Raw genomic sequence first — 19,749 nt, 5'->3', positions numbered from 1 at the left:
GGTATTCTATATACCTTACACTTGTTTTTTTGGCGTATATATATTGTGGGGGTGGGGGGTGGCGGGGGTGGTGTTAGTGGTGCCATTTTGTGTACCTAACGAAATTTTAAAACCAGAACTTGGAACTGTATGTTTTGCATAGTGTGAGAAGTTGGTATACTTAAAACATTCTGTGATTTTTTTTCCATGCTAATATGTGAGAGTAATTCTTTTTAAAAATTTGCATTTCATTTTAAAAACCTAGTAATGAATATTTATAATTATCTTTTCCTTTCCTCATCTTTCTGTTTTTGAACAAGAGTGCCAAATGATCTCATCCAAAATCTTCATTGTATATAGCTCTTGTTTAGTCAGTCTTGTATATTTAATAGGAATGTACTTAATAAACTGGATATGAATTATCAGATATTTATTACCTTGTATTCATTGATTTTTTTGGGGGGCGTAACAGAAATGTATACATAGTAGAACATTGCTTGCTTTCAAGGATTTCACAGTCCAGTTTATAAAGTGCTAGGCTAAATGGTATTAAAATGGCAGAAATTATTTAGAAATGGTCATCTGGATATTGGGAAATGCTTCTTGAAGGATTGGTCTTGAAGTTTGCGTAGGATTTTGATAGGTGCAGAGTAACTGAATAAACATGGTTATAAACACAGTGCAAGAAAGGCAAAGATAAATGTAAGATTGGAAAGTCATTTAATGACATGACATATCATAGAAGACATTTGTAGGGACTTCTTCCTAAAAAAAACTTTGGAAATTGACCTGAAATGATAAGTTATTTAATTGACAATAACAATTTTAGTAGAAACAGATAAATTATAATGATGTCTTTCCCTATAGTGGTTCAATGCACAGAGAAAGACGCAAATTTTTAAGGTCTGCACTGAAAGAATTGGCTACTGTCCTCTCTGATCAACCTGGCTTGCTAGGTCCGAAGGTAATTGATTTAATTCTTACTTTAACTACAGGTGTGCCATATTAAAATGAAAAATTCTATGTGAAATTTTACTAAGATTTGATTTCTTAACTATAGGTGTGCCATATTAAAGCTAAAAAAATATTCTCCATGGGAAATTGTACTGAAATTTGAAATTTTACTAAAACATATTTAACTGAGAATGAATTTGCTTACTTGACACTCATATATCACACCTTCCTCCATTTTTCTCACTTCTTACTTATATGTGTACTTCCTTGATACATATCTCCAAGTTTTCTTCTGTGTTTTCATTTTTGTCTTTTGAACTTGATTTTATCTGTTCTTGCCAGTGACTTTTCACTTAGAGAAAGATTATGAGCAGGTTTTACTTTTAATCTTGACATGAGAATAAGCAATGTTGTTTATTTTTTTTAATTAGGCACTTTTTGTTTTTATGGCATTATCCTTTGCCCGTGATGAAATTATCTGGTTACTTCGTCATGCAGATAACATGCCAAAGAAGAGTGCAGATGACTTTATAGACAAGTAAGTTAAGCAACATTTAAAAAGTTGTTTTTTTAAATATTTTGATGTGTGGGATGTGGAACTTGGGAACTTGGAGTTAAATTATTTTGAAAGACCTTTTTAAGGGCTTTTCATATTTCATAATAAAGGAATATTTGTAATATATCATTAGATGATATGAATTAGAATGCAGAGTCAACGTAGCTTAATATTAGGGCTTTTAATGTTTCCTTTCTAATACCCTAGGTGGTCATAAATTCTTACTTGTTTTCTTGCTATAATCAGTAATATTTCTTTTGGAATTCATTTTTTAAGATGACACAAAAATTTAAATAATCCTTACAAAGTAAAATTGCAGCCTGCAACCAAGTGTGTGATTTGAAATGTCTTTGTCATTTTAGTCCAGTCTTCCAATAGGAGTTAGATAAACAAAGCAGAGAAATAAGCGCATACAGAAAAATCTTATTCCTAATTCTCTAATCTTCTTTTTTTGTGATTTCTTTTTGTAATAATGTAATTTATGAGATACCCTAATTTTATTTTCATATTGGGTTTTCCTTTATCTACTTTTTAAGTCATAGCTGTTGTGCTGTTTTTTTTATTTTTGCTTTCCATCATGGAAATGTGTTTAGAAAGTAATTGACATAAAATGATACTTAGCAGTGCTTTTTCTAAGAAAAAAAACTTCTTGTAGTAATACCAAAGGCATTTTATATTTTCCTTGATAATGATGAATTTATTTTTTGAAATACTTTTCTTGAATTTTTTTAAAAAGGCACATTGCTGAATTAATATTTTACATGGAAGAGCTTAGAGCACATGTAAGGAAATACGGACCTGTAATGCAGAGGTATTATGTGCAGTACCTTTCTGGCTTTGATGCTGTTGTTCTCAATGAACTTGTGCAGGTAAAAACCGCATCATGCTATTTTCCCTGTTGTTCTTTCCTTCCCTCCTTTCTAGTAACTGATTTGTTTGCTCAGTATAATGTAATGCCAAGTGGTGGAGATACAAATGTAAGTCATTGTCATATCTTGTCACGGGGATCCTCATCTAGAGGGGAGATAACACTTAATTGTAGTCGAGTGTAATAAGTATTATGCTTTTAAGTGTGTACAAATTTCAAAGTGACCACAATGCAGGGAATAATTTATTTTGTAGTTAGAGGTGTACAGTGACCAGATTATAGAGGGCCTTGCAAAAGAGGAAGATAGTTATAAATCAGATTTACTACTTAGAAAGATCACTCTGGCTCAGTGTGGTTGATGGATTGCTGGGGGCTAAGAAAGGAGCAGAGAAATCGAAGAGAGCTGATGAGAGCCTGAACTTGGTCACTGGCCATGACGATAAAGATGAGATGATGGAGACATTATAATTGATAACCAAGTGTTAGAGGAAAAGTAGAAGATAAATCTTTTGGCACTGTATGTTAGAAGATGACCAGATTTAAAAAAAAAAAATCATCTAGATGTCCTAATTTGATTTTTTTGGTTTCTATAATTTCTTTATTCAGTTTTTTATCTTAATATAAATTTATTTTATATTTATTCCAGATAAGCTAACTGTAAGGAAAATGGGGTTTTTTTTGTTTCATTTTATAAAATCAAGATGTCTAAAGACTTCTAGTAAATTAACATATATTATAAAGAACAGCATGAATTCTCTATAGTCTAAAACTACTGGTTTTCTAGAGGAATAACCATACTTTGATATCCTGATTTTTTTTTCAAACCTACCTAAAAATGCAAATAAGAAAATAAAAAATTTTTCATGTAGTTGTTTACCTTTAATTATATACACCTCATAGGTTACTATCCTGAACTGGTGTATTTTTTCCTGTATCCACTAGATGGAGCTCAGATGCTTTCTGTCTAGAATGTCCGTTAAAAACAGGAATAGAAGAGCTGATTTTATCCCTAAATTTGTTATTACTTTGCTGTACTTTTATTTAAATAGTTACTACTTACTTACGAGATAAACCAGAGGCTTTCGTGCTATCACAATTTAAAAAATAAACCGGACTCCTGGTTTCATGTCATTTTGAAACTTGCTGTGGCTGGTTGGATTAATTAATAAATGTTATAGATTTGTGTTGTATAATATTAAAATTTTAAGTCATTCCATCTCTTTTGGTGTCTTTTATACCAATTGTATTTTAACAATACCAGGAAAATTAATGTTTTATTTTTTTCTGGAATTATAGTAATATTAGTTGAATAATACTAATATTAGTAATTGTCAGATTTATTGATAGTATATTTTACTGCGTCTATGCAACAATTCTCTGAGGTCAGGTATAGTTACCATTTGTTAAAGAAAAAATTTACATAACTTGCTCAGTATCATAGAGTTCATGAATAATAGAGTCAGTATTTGGCTTTAACTACAAAAAAAAGCTCGAGCTTTTTATACCCTCTTCTGTTGTAAAGTACGTGCACGGTGTTTTTAACCATTTACTAGGATTTAAATTTAGAATTAAGATTAACCTGTTAATATAATTCATTGTAATAGGTGTTAAATTTTTTTATTGAGGTAAAATATACATAACATATAATTTTCTATGTTAACCATTTTTAAGTGTACAGTATAGTGAAATTTTGTATATTCACATTGCTGTGTAGGTTTCAAAAATTATTTATGCTTTTTGTGAGCTAAGCATTCACTTCTTAAAAATGTATTATTTGGGATCAACTTCAGATGCAGTTTTTAAGTTACTCATTTTTTTAGCTGACTGGAGGGGGATACTTTGGTCCTAATTTTGTTGAGGTATAATTTACGCACAATAAAAGTCACCTGTTTTCAGTGTACTGTTTGAATTTTGACAACTGTACATTCATGTTACTACCACTACAGTTAAGACATAGAAAGTTTCCGACACTTAAAAGTTTTCTTGTGTACCTTTGTAATTCATTCTCTCTCTAAACCCCAGGCAACCATTCATCTGGTTTTTGTCACTTTTGCCTTTAAAAACATTTTTTCTCATATAAGTGGAATCATATACTATATAATCTGTTGTTTGTGATTTCTTCCAATTAGCATAGTGTTTTGAGATTCATCCATGTTAATGTATGTATCATTTCATTCCTGTTTAAGGCTGAAAAGTATTCCACAGTATGGATATACTAGCTTGTTTATCCATCCACCACTTAATGGACCTATGAATTGTTTCCCCAAGTAGTTGTTTTTAACATTATTTTTTGTTTCTTTTCTTCAGAATCTTTCTGTTTGCCCTGAAGATGAATCGATCATCATGTCCTCTTTTGTTAACACTATGACTTCCCTGAGTGTAAAACAAGGTAAGTCTTCCAAATAAAAGCATATTTTCTCCTAATTAGATTTTCAAATTTGATTATTAAGGAGGGGATTTAACAGTTAATTTTCTAGACTCAGTATTTTTGGACACATTTACTCTGTTCTCTTTTGTCTTAGCTTTGTTTTCTATGAAGAAAAAGCTGCCAAATTGGGTGTGTGATGATGTTTATGAAAATAATGAGAATTATAGCTTGAAATTTCTTATTATTCAGCAGGGGGAAAAAGGCATTTTGTAATAAAAAACAAAAAAACATAATGAAGTATATATGTGGTCCAAGCATCATCTATGACAGTATTTGGTACCACTGATACAATTATGTTTAAAAAAGTGCCAGGCCCTTACATATTATCCTATTTAATTCACATCAGTTTTAGAAACCTGTTGGTATTTTTATTTGGTAGATTTGGAAACTCAAGGTTTGAGAGTTAACCTCTCAGTTATTTAACATGATATGCCCAAGCTCTAACAGGTATTAAGTACTAGCGTAGGGATTTTAAGTTCAGGTCTGTCAATTCCAAAAGTTAATGTTGTATACTTGACTGCCTGTTCATTATTTGAATACTTCGTTCCAACAGATTTGTATGATGTTTTAGTGTTGTAATCTTTAAGTAAAAGATATCCAAAACCTTGGAAATTTCTGAGTAATAAATACATTTTAGTTTAATCAATCTTTATCACACTTAAGTAGTGAAACTGTTGTAAAATTGCCTGGTGATACTTGGTTTATAAAGTGTTACTTTGAGGAGCTTTACCATGCTGTCCAAAGCTTCTGTTTATAGGATTTCTCAAGCTCTATTCTACCTTCTTCAAAATTGGCATGTAAGTACACCAAGAAAGTTTAGGAAAGAAGTATGTACTTTACACTTCTCTTAGCGTAACTCCCTCCTTATGTCAACATCTTTATAGGATTTGAGTGTCTTCACTGTCTTAGCTATTCAATTATTTTTGTTTTTGTAAGTGTACAGTTTAATAGTGTTTAGTGTATTCATATAGCTGTGCAACCAATTTCCAGAACTTTTTCATCTTGAAAACTGAAACTCCATAGCTATTAAAGAACAACTCCTGATTACCCCTCGCCCCTGACATCTACCATTCTACTTTCTGGTTCTATGAATTTGACTACTCCAGGTACCCATAAGTAGGATCATGCAGTATTTGTCTTTTTGTCACTGACTTATTTCACCAGCATAATGTCCTCAAGGTTCAGCCACAGTATAGCATGTGTCAGAATTTCCTTCCTTTTGAAGGCTGAATAATGTACCACATTTCGTTCATGTATTCCTCTGTCGATGGACATTTGGGTTGCTTCTGCCTTTTGGCTATTGTGAATAATGCTGCTTTGAACATGGTGTACAAATACCTCTTTAAGACTCTGCTTTTAATTCTTTTGTGTATATGGCCGTAAGTGGAGTTGTCTTAGATCTTAAATTTTAAACTGTGATTATATGTTTGTGAAACATTAATTTGTTTTGTAATCTTTTTTCTATTATTATAGTTGAAGATGGGGAAGTATTTGATTTCAGAGGAATGAGATTAGATTGGTTTAGATTACAGGTAAGAATAACTTAATTTTCATTGTCATTCTGTTTGGGTATTGAATATTTTAGCTAACGTGAAAACACTGTTTAATAAGAAAAAAATTTCATTGTTGTATACCTGTTGAAAAGACTAGTTTTGTATAACTAACTATAGTTTTTACCTCATAGAAGAAACAGTTTTTTTGTTAAGATATAATCAACATATAACATTATATTAGTTTCAGGTTTACAACATGATTCATTCATACATATTGCAACATGATCATAAAAAGTCTAGTTAACATCTGTCACCACACATAGTTAGGAATTTTTTTCTTATGATGAGAACTTTTAAGATCTACTTTCTTAGCAACTTTCAAATATGTAGTACAGTTTTACTGATACAGTCATTGTGCTGTACATGACATCTCCAGGACTTATTTGTTTTATAACTGGAAGTCTGTGCCTTTTGATTACCCTCAGCTATATTGCCCAATTCTGGCTCCCCACCTCTGGCAACCAGCAGTCTGTTGTCTACTATGTGTTTAGAGTTAGGTTTTTGTTATTTTTAACAATTCCACATATAAGTGAGTTCATTTGGTCTTTGACTTTCTGTGTCTGACTTACTTCACTTAGCATAATGCTTTCAGGGTCCATCCATGTCGTCACACGTGGCAGGATTACCCCATTCTTTTGTTGAATAATATTCCTGTGTGTGTGTGTTTACACCACCATTTCTTCATCTGTTTATCCATTGATTGCCACTTAGGCTATTTCCATGTGTTGGCTGTTGTAAATAGTGCTGCATATGAACTTGGGTTTGTAGATATCTTTTTGAGTTAGTGTTTTCATTTCCTTCAGATAAATATCTAGAAGTGGAATTATGGGATCATAGGTAGTACTAATTTTTTTTGAGGAGTCTCCATACTGTTTTCCATAGTGGCTGCATCCATTTACGTTGCCACCAAGAGTGCATGAGGTTTCTCTTTTCACCACATTTTTGCGTTTGTGTTTTTGTTAATAGCTTTTCTAACAGATGTGAGATGACATCTCACTGTGGTTTTGATTTGCATTTCCCTGTTGATTAATGATGTTGAGCACCTTTTCATGTGCTTGTTAGCTATCTAGATGTCTTCTTTAGAAAAGAGCAAGAATAAGCATCCAGCTCACAGGCTGTAGTTTACTATCCCCTGATGTAGTGCTAAAAGCTTCATTTTTCTGAAATGCAGAAATAAGTGATATTAGACCTTAAAAGTTTTCATTTAATATATAACTCACACAGTTTTTAAGTGCTTTTAAAATTCAAGCTTAAAATCTTTGTATAACTGTAAATTTAATGATGAAATTTAATTGCCCCGTAAGTACTTCTAGTAATTATGTGAAAACTGTGGCCCAGTTTGTTCAGTAACTGAATATTTTAAAAATACATATATTTTAAGATAATAATAGTATGTTCTCATTATAAGGTGTTAGAATACCCAGAGGTAAAGTAGAAAATGAAAGTTTGGGGGCGCCTGGGTGGCTCAGTCGTTAGGCGTCTCCCTTTGGCTCAGGGCGTGATCCTGGAGTCCTGGGATCAAGCCCCATGTCAGGCTTCTCTACTGGGAGCCTGCTTCTTCCTCTCCCACTCCCCCTGCTTGTGTTCTCTCTCTCGCTGGCTGTCTCTCTGTCAAATAAATTAATAAAATCTTAAAAAAAAAAAAAGGAAGAAAATGAAAGTTTGTACTTTTCCCAGTTTCATACCTAAAATACTCACTTTTAGTAAGTGATTTATATCCTTTTAGGTGTTCAAACAGTAAATGGAATTATACTATATACACCCATGGTTCTGCAACTTAAATTAATTTTTATTTGTTTAATTAAAAAGTGAAAATATAACCAATATGTGTTGGTGGAAGAGATTTTTAGATCAATGCAGTCTCAGGAAGGACTCCTAGGAGGAGTGTACTTTTCTGGCAGTCTGCTTAGTTCCATGATGTAATTTTGCTCTTGGGTTCTTTCCTTCCAGCCTCAGAATACACAGGCATTTTTCTCTCTCTTGTTCTTTGTTCTATGTCTGTGTACTTTGGAGATGATTTTATAAATGGGGCTGCAAGTATTAAGTAACTTGCCTGAGGTTGCAGAGTTGGTTAGAGGGAAATCAGGAAAGAATACTTAAAACACCACCACCCCAAAATATTAAATGTGTATATATAATAGGTTGTTTTCTTACTATTAAAAATAAAGTTTAGAAATTAATATTTCTTTGTTTTAACAAAAGGTGTGAAACAATGTAGAAGTAGAACATAGAAAATGAAAATAAAAGTGAAATTGCTCTGCTACAGAGTATAGACATTTAAAATTTTGAAAGTCACTCATTGTCAAAAAGCTTGAGCTATTTAAGTCTCCTGCTGTCAGTTTGTGCGAGTGCCTAAACCAACATTTGGGTTCAGAAAATTTTAGAGATTTAGGTACATTTCAAATTTACCCTTATTAAATACTTTCAGGATTATTAACTCATTCGAAGGATTCACTTGAGAATTTAGCCGTGTTTAGTCATACGGTGGAATATAAAGTGTGTAAGCATTAAGAATGTAGAAGTGATATATCCCTCTGTTAAGTTTTTTCTAAATTTTTATGAGATAATTATATCATCTGCTATCTGAGTCTGTCATGTGTTGTATTCTTGCTTTTATTAGGTTGCTAGGGCTGCCATAACAGAGTACCAAAGCTAGTAGCTTAAACAACAGAAATTTATTATTTTATAGTTCTGGAGGCTAGAAGTCCTAAAACAAGGTGTCAGTTGGGTTGATTCCTTCTGAGGGCTATGAGGGAAAATCTGTTCCAGGCTTTTTTCCTAGCTTCTGGTGATTGGCTGGCAATCTTTGATGTGTTTTGGCTTGTAGATGAGTTACTGTAATGGCATTGTCCCTGTCTCTCTTCATACAATCTTTTGTGCATATCTCTCTGTCCAAATTTTTCCTTTTTTATAAGGATTCCAATCATATTGGATTAGGGTCCACTCTAATGACCTCATTTTTAACTTGATTGCCTCGTAAAGACCCTGTTTCCAAATAAGGTCATATTCTGAGATACTGCGGACTATGACTTCAACATATTTTTTGTGGACACAATTTAACCCATAATATTGCTCAAAATCATGACTGAGACTTACAGTCACTTTCTACTGTGTAACTCTCAATTTTTAGTGACAGTGCGGCAGAGTATACCAAGGAAGAAAACGGTGGGACAGGGACGCCCGGGTGGCTCAGCCATTAAGCGCCTGCCTTTGGCTCAGGTCATGTTCGAGCCCCGCATTGGGCTCCCTGCTTGGTGGGAGCCTGCTTCTCCCTCTCCCACTCCCTTTGCTTGTGTTCCCTCTCTCGCTGTCTCTCTCTGTCAAATAAATAAATAAAATCTTTAAAAAAAATCAACAACAACAACAACCACGAAAAAATGGTGGGACAACTAAACCAGAGAAGTCTTGTCTGAGGGAAAGGGTAAAAGTGCAAGTTGTGAGGCAGTAGTTAGAATCTAGAACATTAGCATAGGTGATGAAGAACAGGTCAACAGTGAAGGTTCCACACCTACAGACTAGGCCATAGGATACAGGAGATAAAATATTGAGCAGTATTATATAATCTGTAGAGGAGTACAGATCCTTTTTTAAGGATGTTATAAATCTGGCTGTGGAGACAGGCATTAAAGATAAGGAAAAATTAAATAACAGTTAAAAAATTAAGAGATTAACTTAAAAGATGCCACCGACAGAATATGATTATAAACTAACTATAGTTTTCTTAGAAGGGTGAAAACTTTTTTAAAGTTGGAATTGCTAATAATTATTTTATAGAGAAAGCATCATTTTGCCCAGACATTGAAAGATGGGTAGAAATTAAATAGAAAAATAGCTTACACAGGAAAAGGGCGAACAATGAGGAAAGGGCAAGTGAAGAGACTTTTTAATGTTAAATATTAACTACAAGCAGGAACAAATCTCCACAAGAGAGATGAATGATCTGACTAATCAGTCATCAGAGGGGATAAGAGCTCAGTATAAGCACGTGGCCAGACAGAGGGATATTGTTCTCTAGATATCAGTAATTCTTGAGTAGAGGAGGGCCAGAGGATAAGCCTTTCGGAGAATTTTATAATTGCTTTATGTCTCCCCTGGAGTCCTATCCAATTTGATCCTAAGGTCATTTGGTCTTGTATGGGTCATTTTGATCTTTCTCCTTTTTTCTAATCTGTAAAGAAGAATTCTTTCTCCATGTATTCTTTGTCATTTTTTTTTTTCCTACTTCCTAAGGCATCTTGTTCCCTTAATGTATTCCAGTAGTCTCTTAATTATCTTTGGTCACTTTCATTTATCTTCTTCCCTTCTGTCATCAGATTTACTTGGGTTGTTCTTATACTTTTATTTAAACCTGTTTTTTTTTTATAACCTGTTTCTCCCTTCATTGTTGTTAATTATTTCCGGTGAGTGTTTTAAATGAAATTATCTCATTTTGTTACCATCTATTTCATCTGAAATTATTTCCACAGTGATATTTTAATTCAGGATTTTTGAAATGAGGGTCAATTAATAGAAGTCTTTATTGAGTTCCTGGCCACAGATGTGGTTCCTCTTTATACTCTAAAGCTGATTAAAGATAAATTAAACTTCAGTTAGACTTAGTTTGTAATATATACCTTGAGTATACCTTGCCATTAGAATATTGCCCTCATTAATCTTCATTCATTCAAAAACAACAAAATATAACTGTTTTCTCTGTGGTGTTTCTGTGTTAGTGAATGGTAACCATCCATATTGTGGCCCCTTGCCATTGTAGGGATGAGATTTGATTTTTATCCAATTTACAAGGAAATAATTATTAATCTCTCTGTTTCGTGGAAGCTGGGAGAAGACATGGAGCCCCTGCGTCAGAGACACAGGACTTAATTATTCGCTGCACAGGAAGCAGCATGAGCATCAACATATGTGTATCATTTTTTCCCTTGCTTCCATGACCCATTGTGGGAGGCCCAGAGGAACCCAGATGAATGCTATGTATGCAGTATTTGTGTTACAGCTAAGGAACACCGAATTTGATGAACCCTCTGTTGTATCAACAGTAAGCATATTAGCTCCTTGATGCAGAGGTAGATATTGCTTCATTTCCTCAAGTTTGGTAGCTGCAAATAACAACCCTGAGAAATGGCCCGAGTAATGAGTGCTCTGGGCCTTGAGTTCTTGGCATATTGAGAATGTGTAGGCACACATGAGATCCATGAAGTAGTATCTCCCAAAACCAGAATCTTGGCCGTCATTCATAATTCTTCTTTTGCCCACCATATCTGATCTTTTCTCAGATGAAATGCTTTTGAACTACTACCATTGTAGACTAGACCATCATAATCCTGTCTGGATTATTGTCACTACTCCCTCCTAACAGATCTCTTCCTCCTATTCCCTTTCTGTCCACCTTTCCCCAGTTCCCTCCTCCACATAGAATAATCTTTCTAAAACAATAATTGGCCACTACACAGAACCTTTAGTTCACCAAGAGGTTTAAATTCTTTAACGTGGTATACAGGGGTCTACATGATCTGGTTGAATCTCTTCTTACACCATTTTCTTCCTCCTCTTTTCACTTTAACTGTAGCCATAGTGAACAGTAGTTATTCTGTAGATACTCCTTCTGTTCTTGTTCTGTGCCTTTGTGGAATGCCCACTGTCCATGGACAGGTTTCTCCTCTCTGATTTGGTACCCTTACAGTAGAATTTCTTTTCCTATATACCTGTCCTGATGGTTTTGGTTAAGTTCTGTCACCTTATTGGTCAGCCTACACTAATTTTTACTATCTTCAGTTCTTTTCTAGAATTCATCAATTAGTACTGTGTGTTTTAATTACTATATAATCAAACCTCAGTGATTCAACATGTACCATACTTACTTTCATCTGAGTGTGCCCCATGTATTTTTTCTCTCAAACTAGATTGAAAATTTCTTTTGGTAGAGCTAACTTCACAATTCACTGTTTTATACTTTTAATATCGTAACTTCAGTTCCTTTGGGGTTCTAGGTGAATGACCCATATATTAGATATTTTTATTGGCAGTAGTATTTCAGTTTATTTATTTAAAGAATTTTTTTATAGGAATTTCAAGTTCGATATAGCGTTGACAACTTTAAAAAGGTGATGTTACTGATACAGTGTCAAAATCAACATTAAAAGATTTTCAGTAATGGGATTTTTTTTTCCCTGTAGAATGTCAACGCTGAAATCATCGGTCTTTGCTTAAACTGCTTATGTTTACTTTCACAGGCATACACTAGTGTTTCTAAGGCTTCACTTAGCCTTGCAGATCACAGAGAACTTGGAAAGATGATGAATACAATAATTTTTCATACAAAGATGGTAGATTCCTTGGTGGAAATGTTGGTGGAAACATCAGATCTCTCCATATTTTGGTATGTGGTAATTTTTTTAAATCAAGTTGAAATTTTTAGTATCCAAAGATAACTTTGTTGATTGTTTTTATGTTAGTGTCATCCTTGAGACCATTCAGTAATAGACTCTTAAGAATAAAGGGAATGACAACTTGCTAACAAAAGGAAGTCTACCAAGTAGGAATCGTATGTCTTTTTTTTTTTTTTTTAATTCTCTGTAAGAGCAACTCTTACTGTTGTGAATATATTTTTACACCTTTTTTTGAGGAGATAAAAAATAGTCACTTCAGATTGCCTTAAGGCCCTCTTTTGCATCATTAGATTAAAGGAAAAAAGTGAATCAGGGTCAAGTAGAGCAAATGTTGGAAATTAAATAACAAGTAATTTCACTCTGCAGTAAGTAGATATTAATATTATGATGATGTCGTAACTACTTCCACTATTGTGCTCTGTTTTCTTTTGCTCATGCTATCATAGCCTCTTTAGTTATTTTCTTTCCTGTCTTTCTCCCCACATAATGTGGTCCTTGAAGGAAGGTCAGGTTTTTGTTCTTTTAGTATCTAACATAGTAGGTACTTAATAAATGTTTGAATGAATAAGTGAACTTGATTGTGATCAGACTAATAAACAGTGGGACCACATTTACAAGTATTCTGGCTCCAAAGCTGTGCAGTATCAACTCTGTCTGCTTCTTGGCTTTTTTTCCTGTATGGAAGCTGTTTGGAGTAACCTAGTATGTCCCTTTATTTCTACAATGCTGAGGTAATCTCAGTGGATAGTGATGATAGTTTCTGTGTATTGAGAAGCTATCATTATGAATAGCTTCTCATTTTTATTTTGGAAGATACCCCAGTCCACACTGATTTGGGCAGTTTTTTAGGATAGCTTTAATTAGCAGTATTGCAAAAGAAATCCAAACCACCAGACAGGGAAGGCATGAGAGGTTTCTTAAAGAAACTTCTGAAACACAATATATCACTGAAACACATGTCAAATTTGCAAGAATTTTAAGATTATTTGGAACCCTATACTATTGTTTGACTTGGAAAGAAAATGAAACATTTTATGTTTACATATATTTGAGCTACAGAAAGGTTCCTATTGGTAAAAGAAGGCTACTGCAATTAAAAAGTCCTCTTCCCTTTCCTTAGAAATAAAAATACTTCGAATAATGTTTAAAGTGTTTATTTTGTCTGTTACATCCAGTATAAAGACATGTTTACTACTCTGGTTGTCTTACTATTCCAAAATGTATGATATTTTATTGACTCATTATTTTATGTTTAATATCTCCTAAATCGGGAGGTAATTTAAAATTGATGGTGCATCATTGTTTAATTGACAGTGTTTTTCTTTCTTAGTGGTACATAAAATAGTGGTGTTTCTTACAATTGATAGTGACTTGCCTTTGATAAAATCTGGTAGTGTGAGATTTGAATGTCATATATTCATATGCCATAGGTAAGTTTTCTTTTAATTTTTTATTTTAAAACTTGTTACTATTACACAAATAATATTTTTATTACTCTGTAATGATTGTTGTTGTATAAAAGATACTCTGGAAAAATGACTACTCTCTTCTTAAAGGAATAAAGGCTACCAGTTGATAACTTTAATTCACTGAAGTCAAATTAAATTAACTAAGTACGGTATCATAAAATTTTTAACTATAAAAATGGTGATTCTAATTTTTAATTTGTTTCCCTATATAGTTTTTATAGTCGTGCTTTTGAGAAGATGTTTCAACAGTGTTTGGAGTTACCCTCTCAGTCAAGATATTCAATTGCATTTCCACTACTTTGCACTCATTTTATGAGTTGCACACATGAACTGTGTCCAGAAGAGGTAATTTCAGGGTAGTACTGTGATTTATATGGTATGCAGAATACACTAGACCAAACATGTAGCTGGCTAGATTTCACAGAGTCACAGTTACCTAATCTAGCTTCCTACCTAATTTCTCTCTATGCAGAATCAGAACAATGTTTGGATAGATTAAAATAGATGTAGTGCTTATTTGCATGGATGGATAAATGCACATACATATTTTTAAGAACATACCATAGAGTCACTTAGAATTACATTTATTTAAATGGTGGGTCAGGTATTCATATTTATGGTAAAGTTCCATAGAGTAATTGATTTTGTATGCTTACTTTTTCTCTTAAACTATTATTGAAAAGAGTTGAAAATTGAATGTACAGATTACTGACTGTAAACATAAACATGTCAAAGAGGAATTTCACTGACTTGTTAATATGATAGATATAGTAAACAAAATTAACATTATTAGTATTTGTAAGACATACAGGCACACATAGTTATTTAATAATTGAACTACTCAGTAGTTTTATCAATAATAAGTATCAATATTCTCAGTATTCTTCTAATCTTTAAAGAAGAGATGTCACTTTGTAAGGGTGGTAAGACTATATATTAAAATTAAATGGTCCATTTCTTCATAGTTTAACTTAGTGTTGAATCCCTTTACTTAGAACTACAGAACTTGGAGAAAAGAAACTGACAAATAGCAGGAGCATTATTAATGTCTTTAAGCATTAGTAACATCTGTTGCAGATTGTATTCCAGCAGTGCATTGGAAGCAGACTCTGAGAGAGGTTAGCCTGTAGGAAGTTTAGTAGGGACTGCTTTTAGGATTATTACCTGTGAGGATATCAACACCACCAAATTTAATACTTTCATGAAGTTTTTGGATATAATAGATTTTATCCTCAAGCTTTATACCTAAGATAAACTATTAATTTTTTCCTCATAATCATCCTTCCCGTTAAATTACCCATGAAGTATCCTGTTAATTTTATTTGTCTGGTTTCATTTCTTGAATCCGTCTTCTACTTTCCATTGTTTACTTCACTCTTGTAGCTCAAATTTGCAATACTCTTCATATGTACTCCTAAATAGTCCTAAATAGCTTTCCTGTCTTCAGTATTTCTGCCTTTAAGACTATCTACTACAGTGCCACCAGAGTGTGTCTTTCCTTCTTGAAGAATCCTCAGTGATTGATTGTCTCTTGCATATGGAGAAAGTAAAAATTTCTCACCCAGGCATTTAAATCTTCAACAATTTGCACTCTACTCCGATTCCTTTTTTTTCTTTTAAAAAACTGATTAGAATCTATTATATATATATATATACGTATATATACGTATATATATATATATATACACATATATATATAATGTTATATATATGACAGAAAAATGCACCATTTAAATTATTTTTAAATGTGCAGTTCAGTACATTATTTACTTTCACAGTGTTGTGGAACCACCACTACTATCCATTTCCAAAACCTTTGTCATCCAAGCAGAACCTTTATAATCATTAAGTAGTAATTTCTCATTCCTCCAACGCTTGGTATCCTCTAGTCTGTTTTCTGTCTCTAAGAATTTGGCTATTCTAGGTGGTTTATATAGGTGGAACCATGTAATATTTGCCTTTTTGTGTCTGGCTTATTTCACTTAGCGTATTTCTGATGTTTTTATCTCTACCCCAGACTTTTCAGATCTAGATTTTCTGGATATTCTGCTACAGGTTAGGTGTTTTTAACCATCTGAAATGTAACATGTCCAGAGTAGAACTGTCGATTCTCTGCATGTTACCCCATCACCATCCTTTGAAGCTTTTTCTGCCTTTTGGCTTTATCTATATCCAAACTCCAACCACTTCTCATCCTTGTCAAAGCCACATCTTTTTTCCTGCATTATTATTGTAGTCTCCTAAGTGGTCTCTCTGCTTCTGACATTGTTCTCCTAAAATCTGTTCTTATTACTGTAACCTGAGGCTGAGGCAGATCATGGAGAGACTTTACTTTTGTTTTTCATCCAGTCTCAACATTTCTGAGTCACTGAAGGATAATAGTAATACCAGAATTGTATTTTAAATAAGTCTAGTAAATTTGAAGAAATGCTAATTCAGTGTTTTGTTTTGTTTTAGGAATAAGTGATAGCAAGGGATATGTTTCATCTTTCAGGAGTCAGAATGTGGTTAAATAAAACCCTAAATGTTTATAATTTGAAATCTTTCCTCAAGTAAAGTGAGCCAGTATTTAATTGTATCTGGCCTGAAGATTCCTTTTGGTTTGGCTTCCTCTTAAAATTTTCAAGGGCATTTAGAATAAAATACATTAAAGTATCATGATAGATCTAGGAATAGTTACTTTAGGTGTTTAAGAATTTTTATATTCTTATATATTACATTTATTTTAGCAGCATAGAAATACCATATGTAAACTGTATATTTGTTACATAATTATGGAAGATCCGGTAAGGTAAACTTCCAAAAATTTATCTTTTTATAAAGTATTACAGATGTGTAGTGCAAAATTTTATGGCATTATATACTCAACATTCTAGTTACCATTGACAAAAAAAACCTGTTCAATTATTATGATAGCCACCAAAACTAATAAGATACAGAATCCTGTAGAGAGAGATGCATTTGAGTGAGTGTATGTCTACATATACGTATCTCATCTCCTAAAAATTAAATACAATGTTCTTTTTTTCCCCTTGTTGAGTTCAGAAAATGTATGGTCAGCTTTTTTTCTTTTCTGGGTTAGAGAGTTTGATTTTAGGGAGTTGAGTGCCTTGTGAATTTCTTTGTTTTACTGACCTGATTTCCAACAATTTTAATTAAATATTTAAGCTTTTCTGTTTATATACTACCAAGTTATTTGTTATGTCAAGATCTTTATATATATATATATATATATATATATATATATATGTATATATAGTACATATATGTGTGTATGTGTGTATGTATCAGTTAAGATTAGAAAACATAAATGTGTCTTTTACATCCTCTGTTTGATAGTTAGTATTTAAGATTCAGATGTAGGACCTTGTAAAAATTGAAAGTTAATAGTTTTTCATGTTAAAGAAAGTACTGGTACTCTAAGATTCCTCCAGTCATACTTTACTTGTAGAGTCACCAAATACTTTATGTCAACTGTGTAAATACAGTATGATAGGTTAGTTGTTCCAAGAGATAGAAGCAATCTAGAACATTCCTTACCCCCACTCCTCAGTGTACAATAGACTTTAACTTTATTTTCCATGCTTATTTAAAAAGTATTTTAATTCAAACTACTTTCTTATAACTTTTATTATTGTTGATATTATTCTCCTTTGACAGCGACATCATATTGGAGATCGCAGTCTTTCCTTATGTAATATGTTCTTGGATGAAATGGCCAAACAAGCTCGAAATCTCATCACTGATATTTGCACAGAACAGTGTACTCTTAGTGACCAGGTAATAATTCACATGTTTCCTTACAGACAGGAAGTTTGTGTATGAAGTCAAGAAAATCAACTGTGTTAGCCTGTTATTTTTTAAATTTTCTGTCTTTTTTGTTGAACTCTTAGTAAATCTAATTATTTCTGATAAAACTCCATTTTTAGGTTTTTAAAAATTTGCCACTGTCTTTAGGATTTCTTACTGTTTAAAGTCCAACATGTAGCTTGGCATTCAGATCCCTTCCTCATAGCTCGAACTATCTGCTTCACCCTGCACTTGATGCTTTACCACCTAGTAGCTCTCACTAAATGCTGAACTTTTCCTTCCAGTAAAATATTCTCATTCTTTGCTTGCCTAGTCTGTTTTTACTTATCCTTTAAACTTGTGCTTAGATAATAACTTCCTTATGAATTTTCCTTTACAAAAGATTTACCTATATCTCTTTTTTACCAAGCTGTGTGAGCCCCCTGAGCCAGCTAGGTAAACTACATCTCACTTATACCTCTGTTCTTAGTGCTAGATGGTATTTGCTACATTGTCTGGATTCAACTAAGGTTTGCTTAAATTGTTAATGTTTTTTCAAAATAATTGGTGTAATGTATGATTTCATTTCTTTTTAAATTTAGTTGCTACCCAAGCATTGTGCCAAAACCATTAGTCAAGCAGTGAATAAGAAGTCAAAAAAACAGACTGGTAAGAAAGGGGAACCTGAAAGGGAAAAACCAGGAGTTGAGAGTATGAGGAAAAACAGGCTGGTAGTGACCAAGTAAGCCACCCACTTTTATTATATCTTTTTGTTACAGATAGAAGAAGTTTTTCATTTTTTGTATGGCATTAGTACTGAGGGAATGCTAGTAATTGTAAATTCTTCATTTCTCAGTCATTTATTATTATTATTATTATTATTATTATTATTTTACCTTTGTGAACTTGAATAGTGTTTATTTCCAAAATACAGATTTTGGATTTTTGAAGAAAATTCATGTTAATAGGTAATATTTGTCTTTATATACTGCATACTAAAGGCCAAGAATCTGTCTAAAAATTGCAGGGGTACACTATATAAGCAATCTGTAGTTTTCCATTTATTTAAAGTCAGATAGCCTGAGACTTTATTTTGGCATGTGTTATATTAGAACAAAATCACTTTTAAAGTGGATCTGTCAGACTAGATATTATTAAGAATTGTGTGTTTCTTTGGAGGGTAGGCATTGGTGGGGAATAATGTATAAACATTTGTTTTGTTTAAAGTAAATCTCCTGCTTACTGGCTTATTTTATGTTGAGCAAGATATTTGCTATTTTGTAGACAACTTTCTTCCTCCAGTACAGAAAGTACAGCACGATTTGGAAATGATTATGAGCATGTAATAAGCTCTTACTTGTATATTAAATCAGTGTAGTCATTATCATCTGAATGGAGAAACAAATGAGTGATACTGTCTTTTGAAAACTGCTCTCATGTTAGTGATATCCTTAAAGATTTTGAACTTGTCAGTTTGGGAAAGAAAAATACTGAATTCTGTAATTATTATCCCCAAATAAGGTCTGATATGTTTATAAAAGTAATTTTGTATTGCTATGATGAAATGTTGACATTCTACTTACTTATTAATATTTTTTCAGCCTTGATAAATTGCACACTGCACTTTCTGAGTTGTGTTTCTCTATAAATTACGTACCAAACATGGTGGTTTGGGAACATACCTTTACCCCACGAGAATATTTGACTTCTCATCTGGAAATCCGTTTTACTAAGTAAGAAAGAATATGAACTATTTTTGTTTGTTCA

At 32.8% G+C, this 19,749-nt stretch overlaps 1 protein-coding gene across 1 annotated transcript in view; it reads left to right on the top strand.

The window, feature by feature from the left end:
* The window catches only part of NCKAP1 (NCK associated protein 1), a 100,023-nt gene that overhangs the window by 48,086 nt on the left and 32,188 nt on the right, over window positions 1–19,749 (top strand). Inside the window, exons 11-20 of the mRNA XM_026492384.4 lie at window positions 847–943; window positions 1,365–1,471; window positions 2,226–2,358; window positions 4,665–4,746; window positions 6,259–6,317; window positions 12,569–12,714; window positions 14,406–14,538; window positions 17,854–17,973; window positions 18,585–18,724; window positions 19,584–19,715. Coding sequence (XP_026348169.1) covers window positions 847–943; window positions 1,365–1,471; window positions 2,226–2,358; window positions 4,665–4,746; window positions 6,259–6,317; window positions 12,569–12,714; window positions 14,406–14,538; window positions 17,854–17,973; window positions 18,585–18,724; window positions 19,584–19,715 — 1,149 coding nt within the window. The remainder of the gene's footprint in view (window positions 1–846; window positions 944–1,364; window positions 1,472–2,225; window positions 2,359–4,664; window positions 4,747–6,258; window positions 6,318–12,568; window positions 12,715–14,405; window positions 14,539–17,853; window positions 17,974–18,584; window positions 18,725–19,583; window positions 19,716–19,749) is intronic.

This window comes from Ursus arctos, unplaced genomic scaffold (assembly GCF_023065955.2).
Source record: "Ursus arctos isolate Adak ecotype North America unplaced genomic scaffold, UrsArc2.0 scaffold_1, whole genome shotgun sequence".
NCBI lineage: Eukaryota > Metazoa > Chordata > Mammalia > Carnivora > Ursidae > Ursus > Ursus arctos.
Note: the sequence above shows the minus strand (reverse complement) of the source record. Positions and strands in the feature narration are given on the sequence as shown.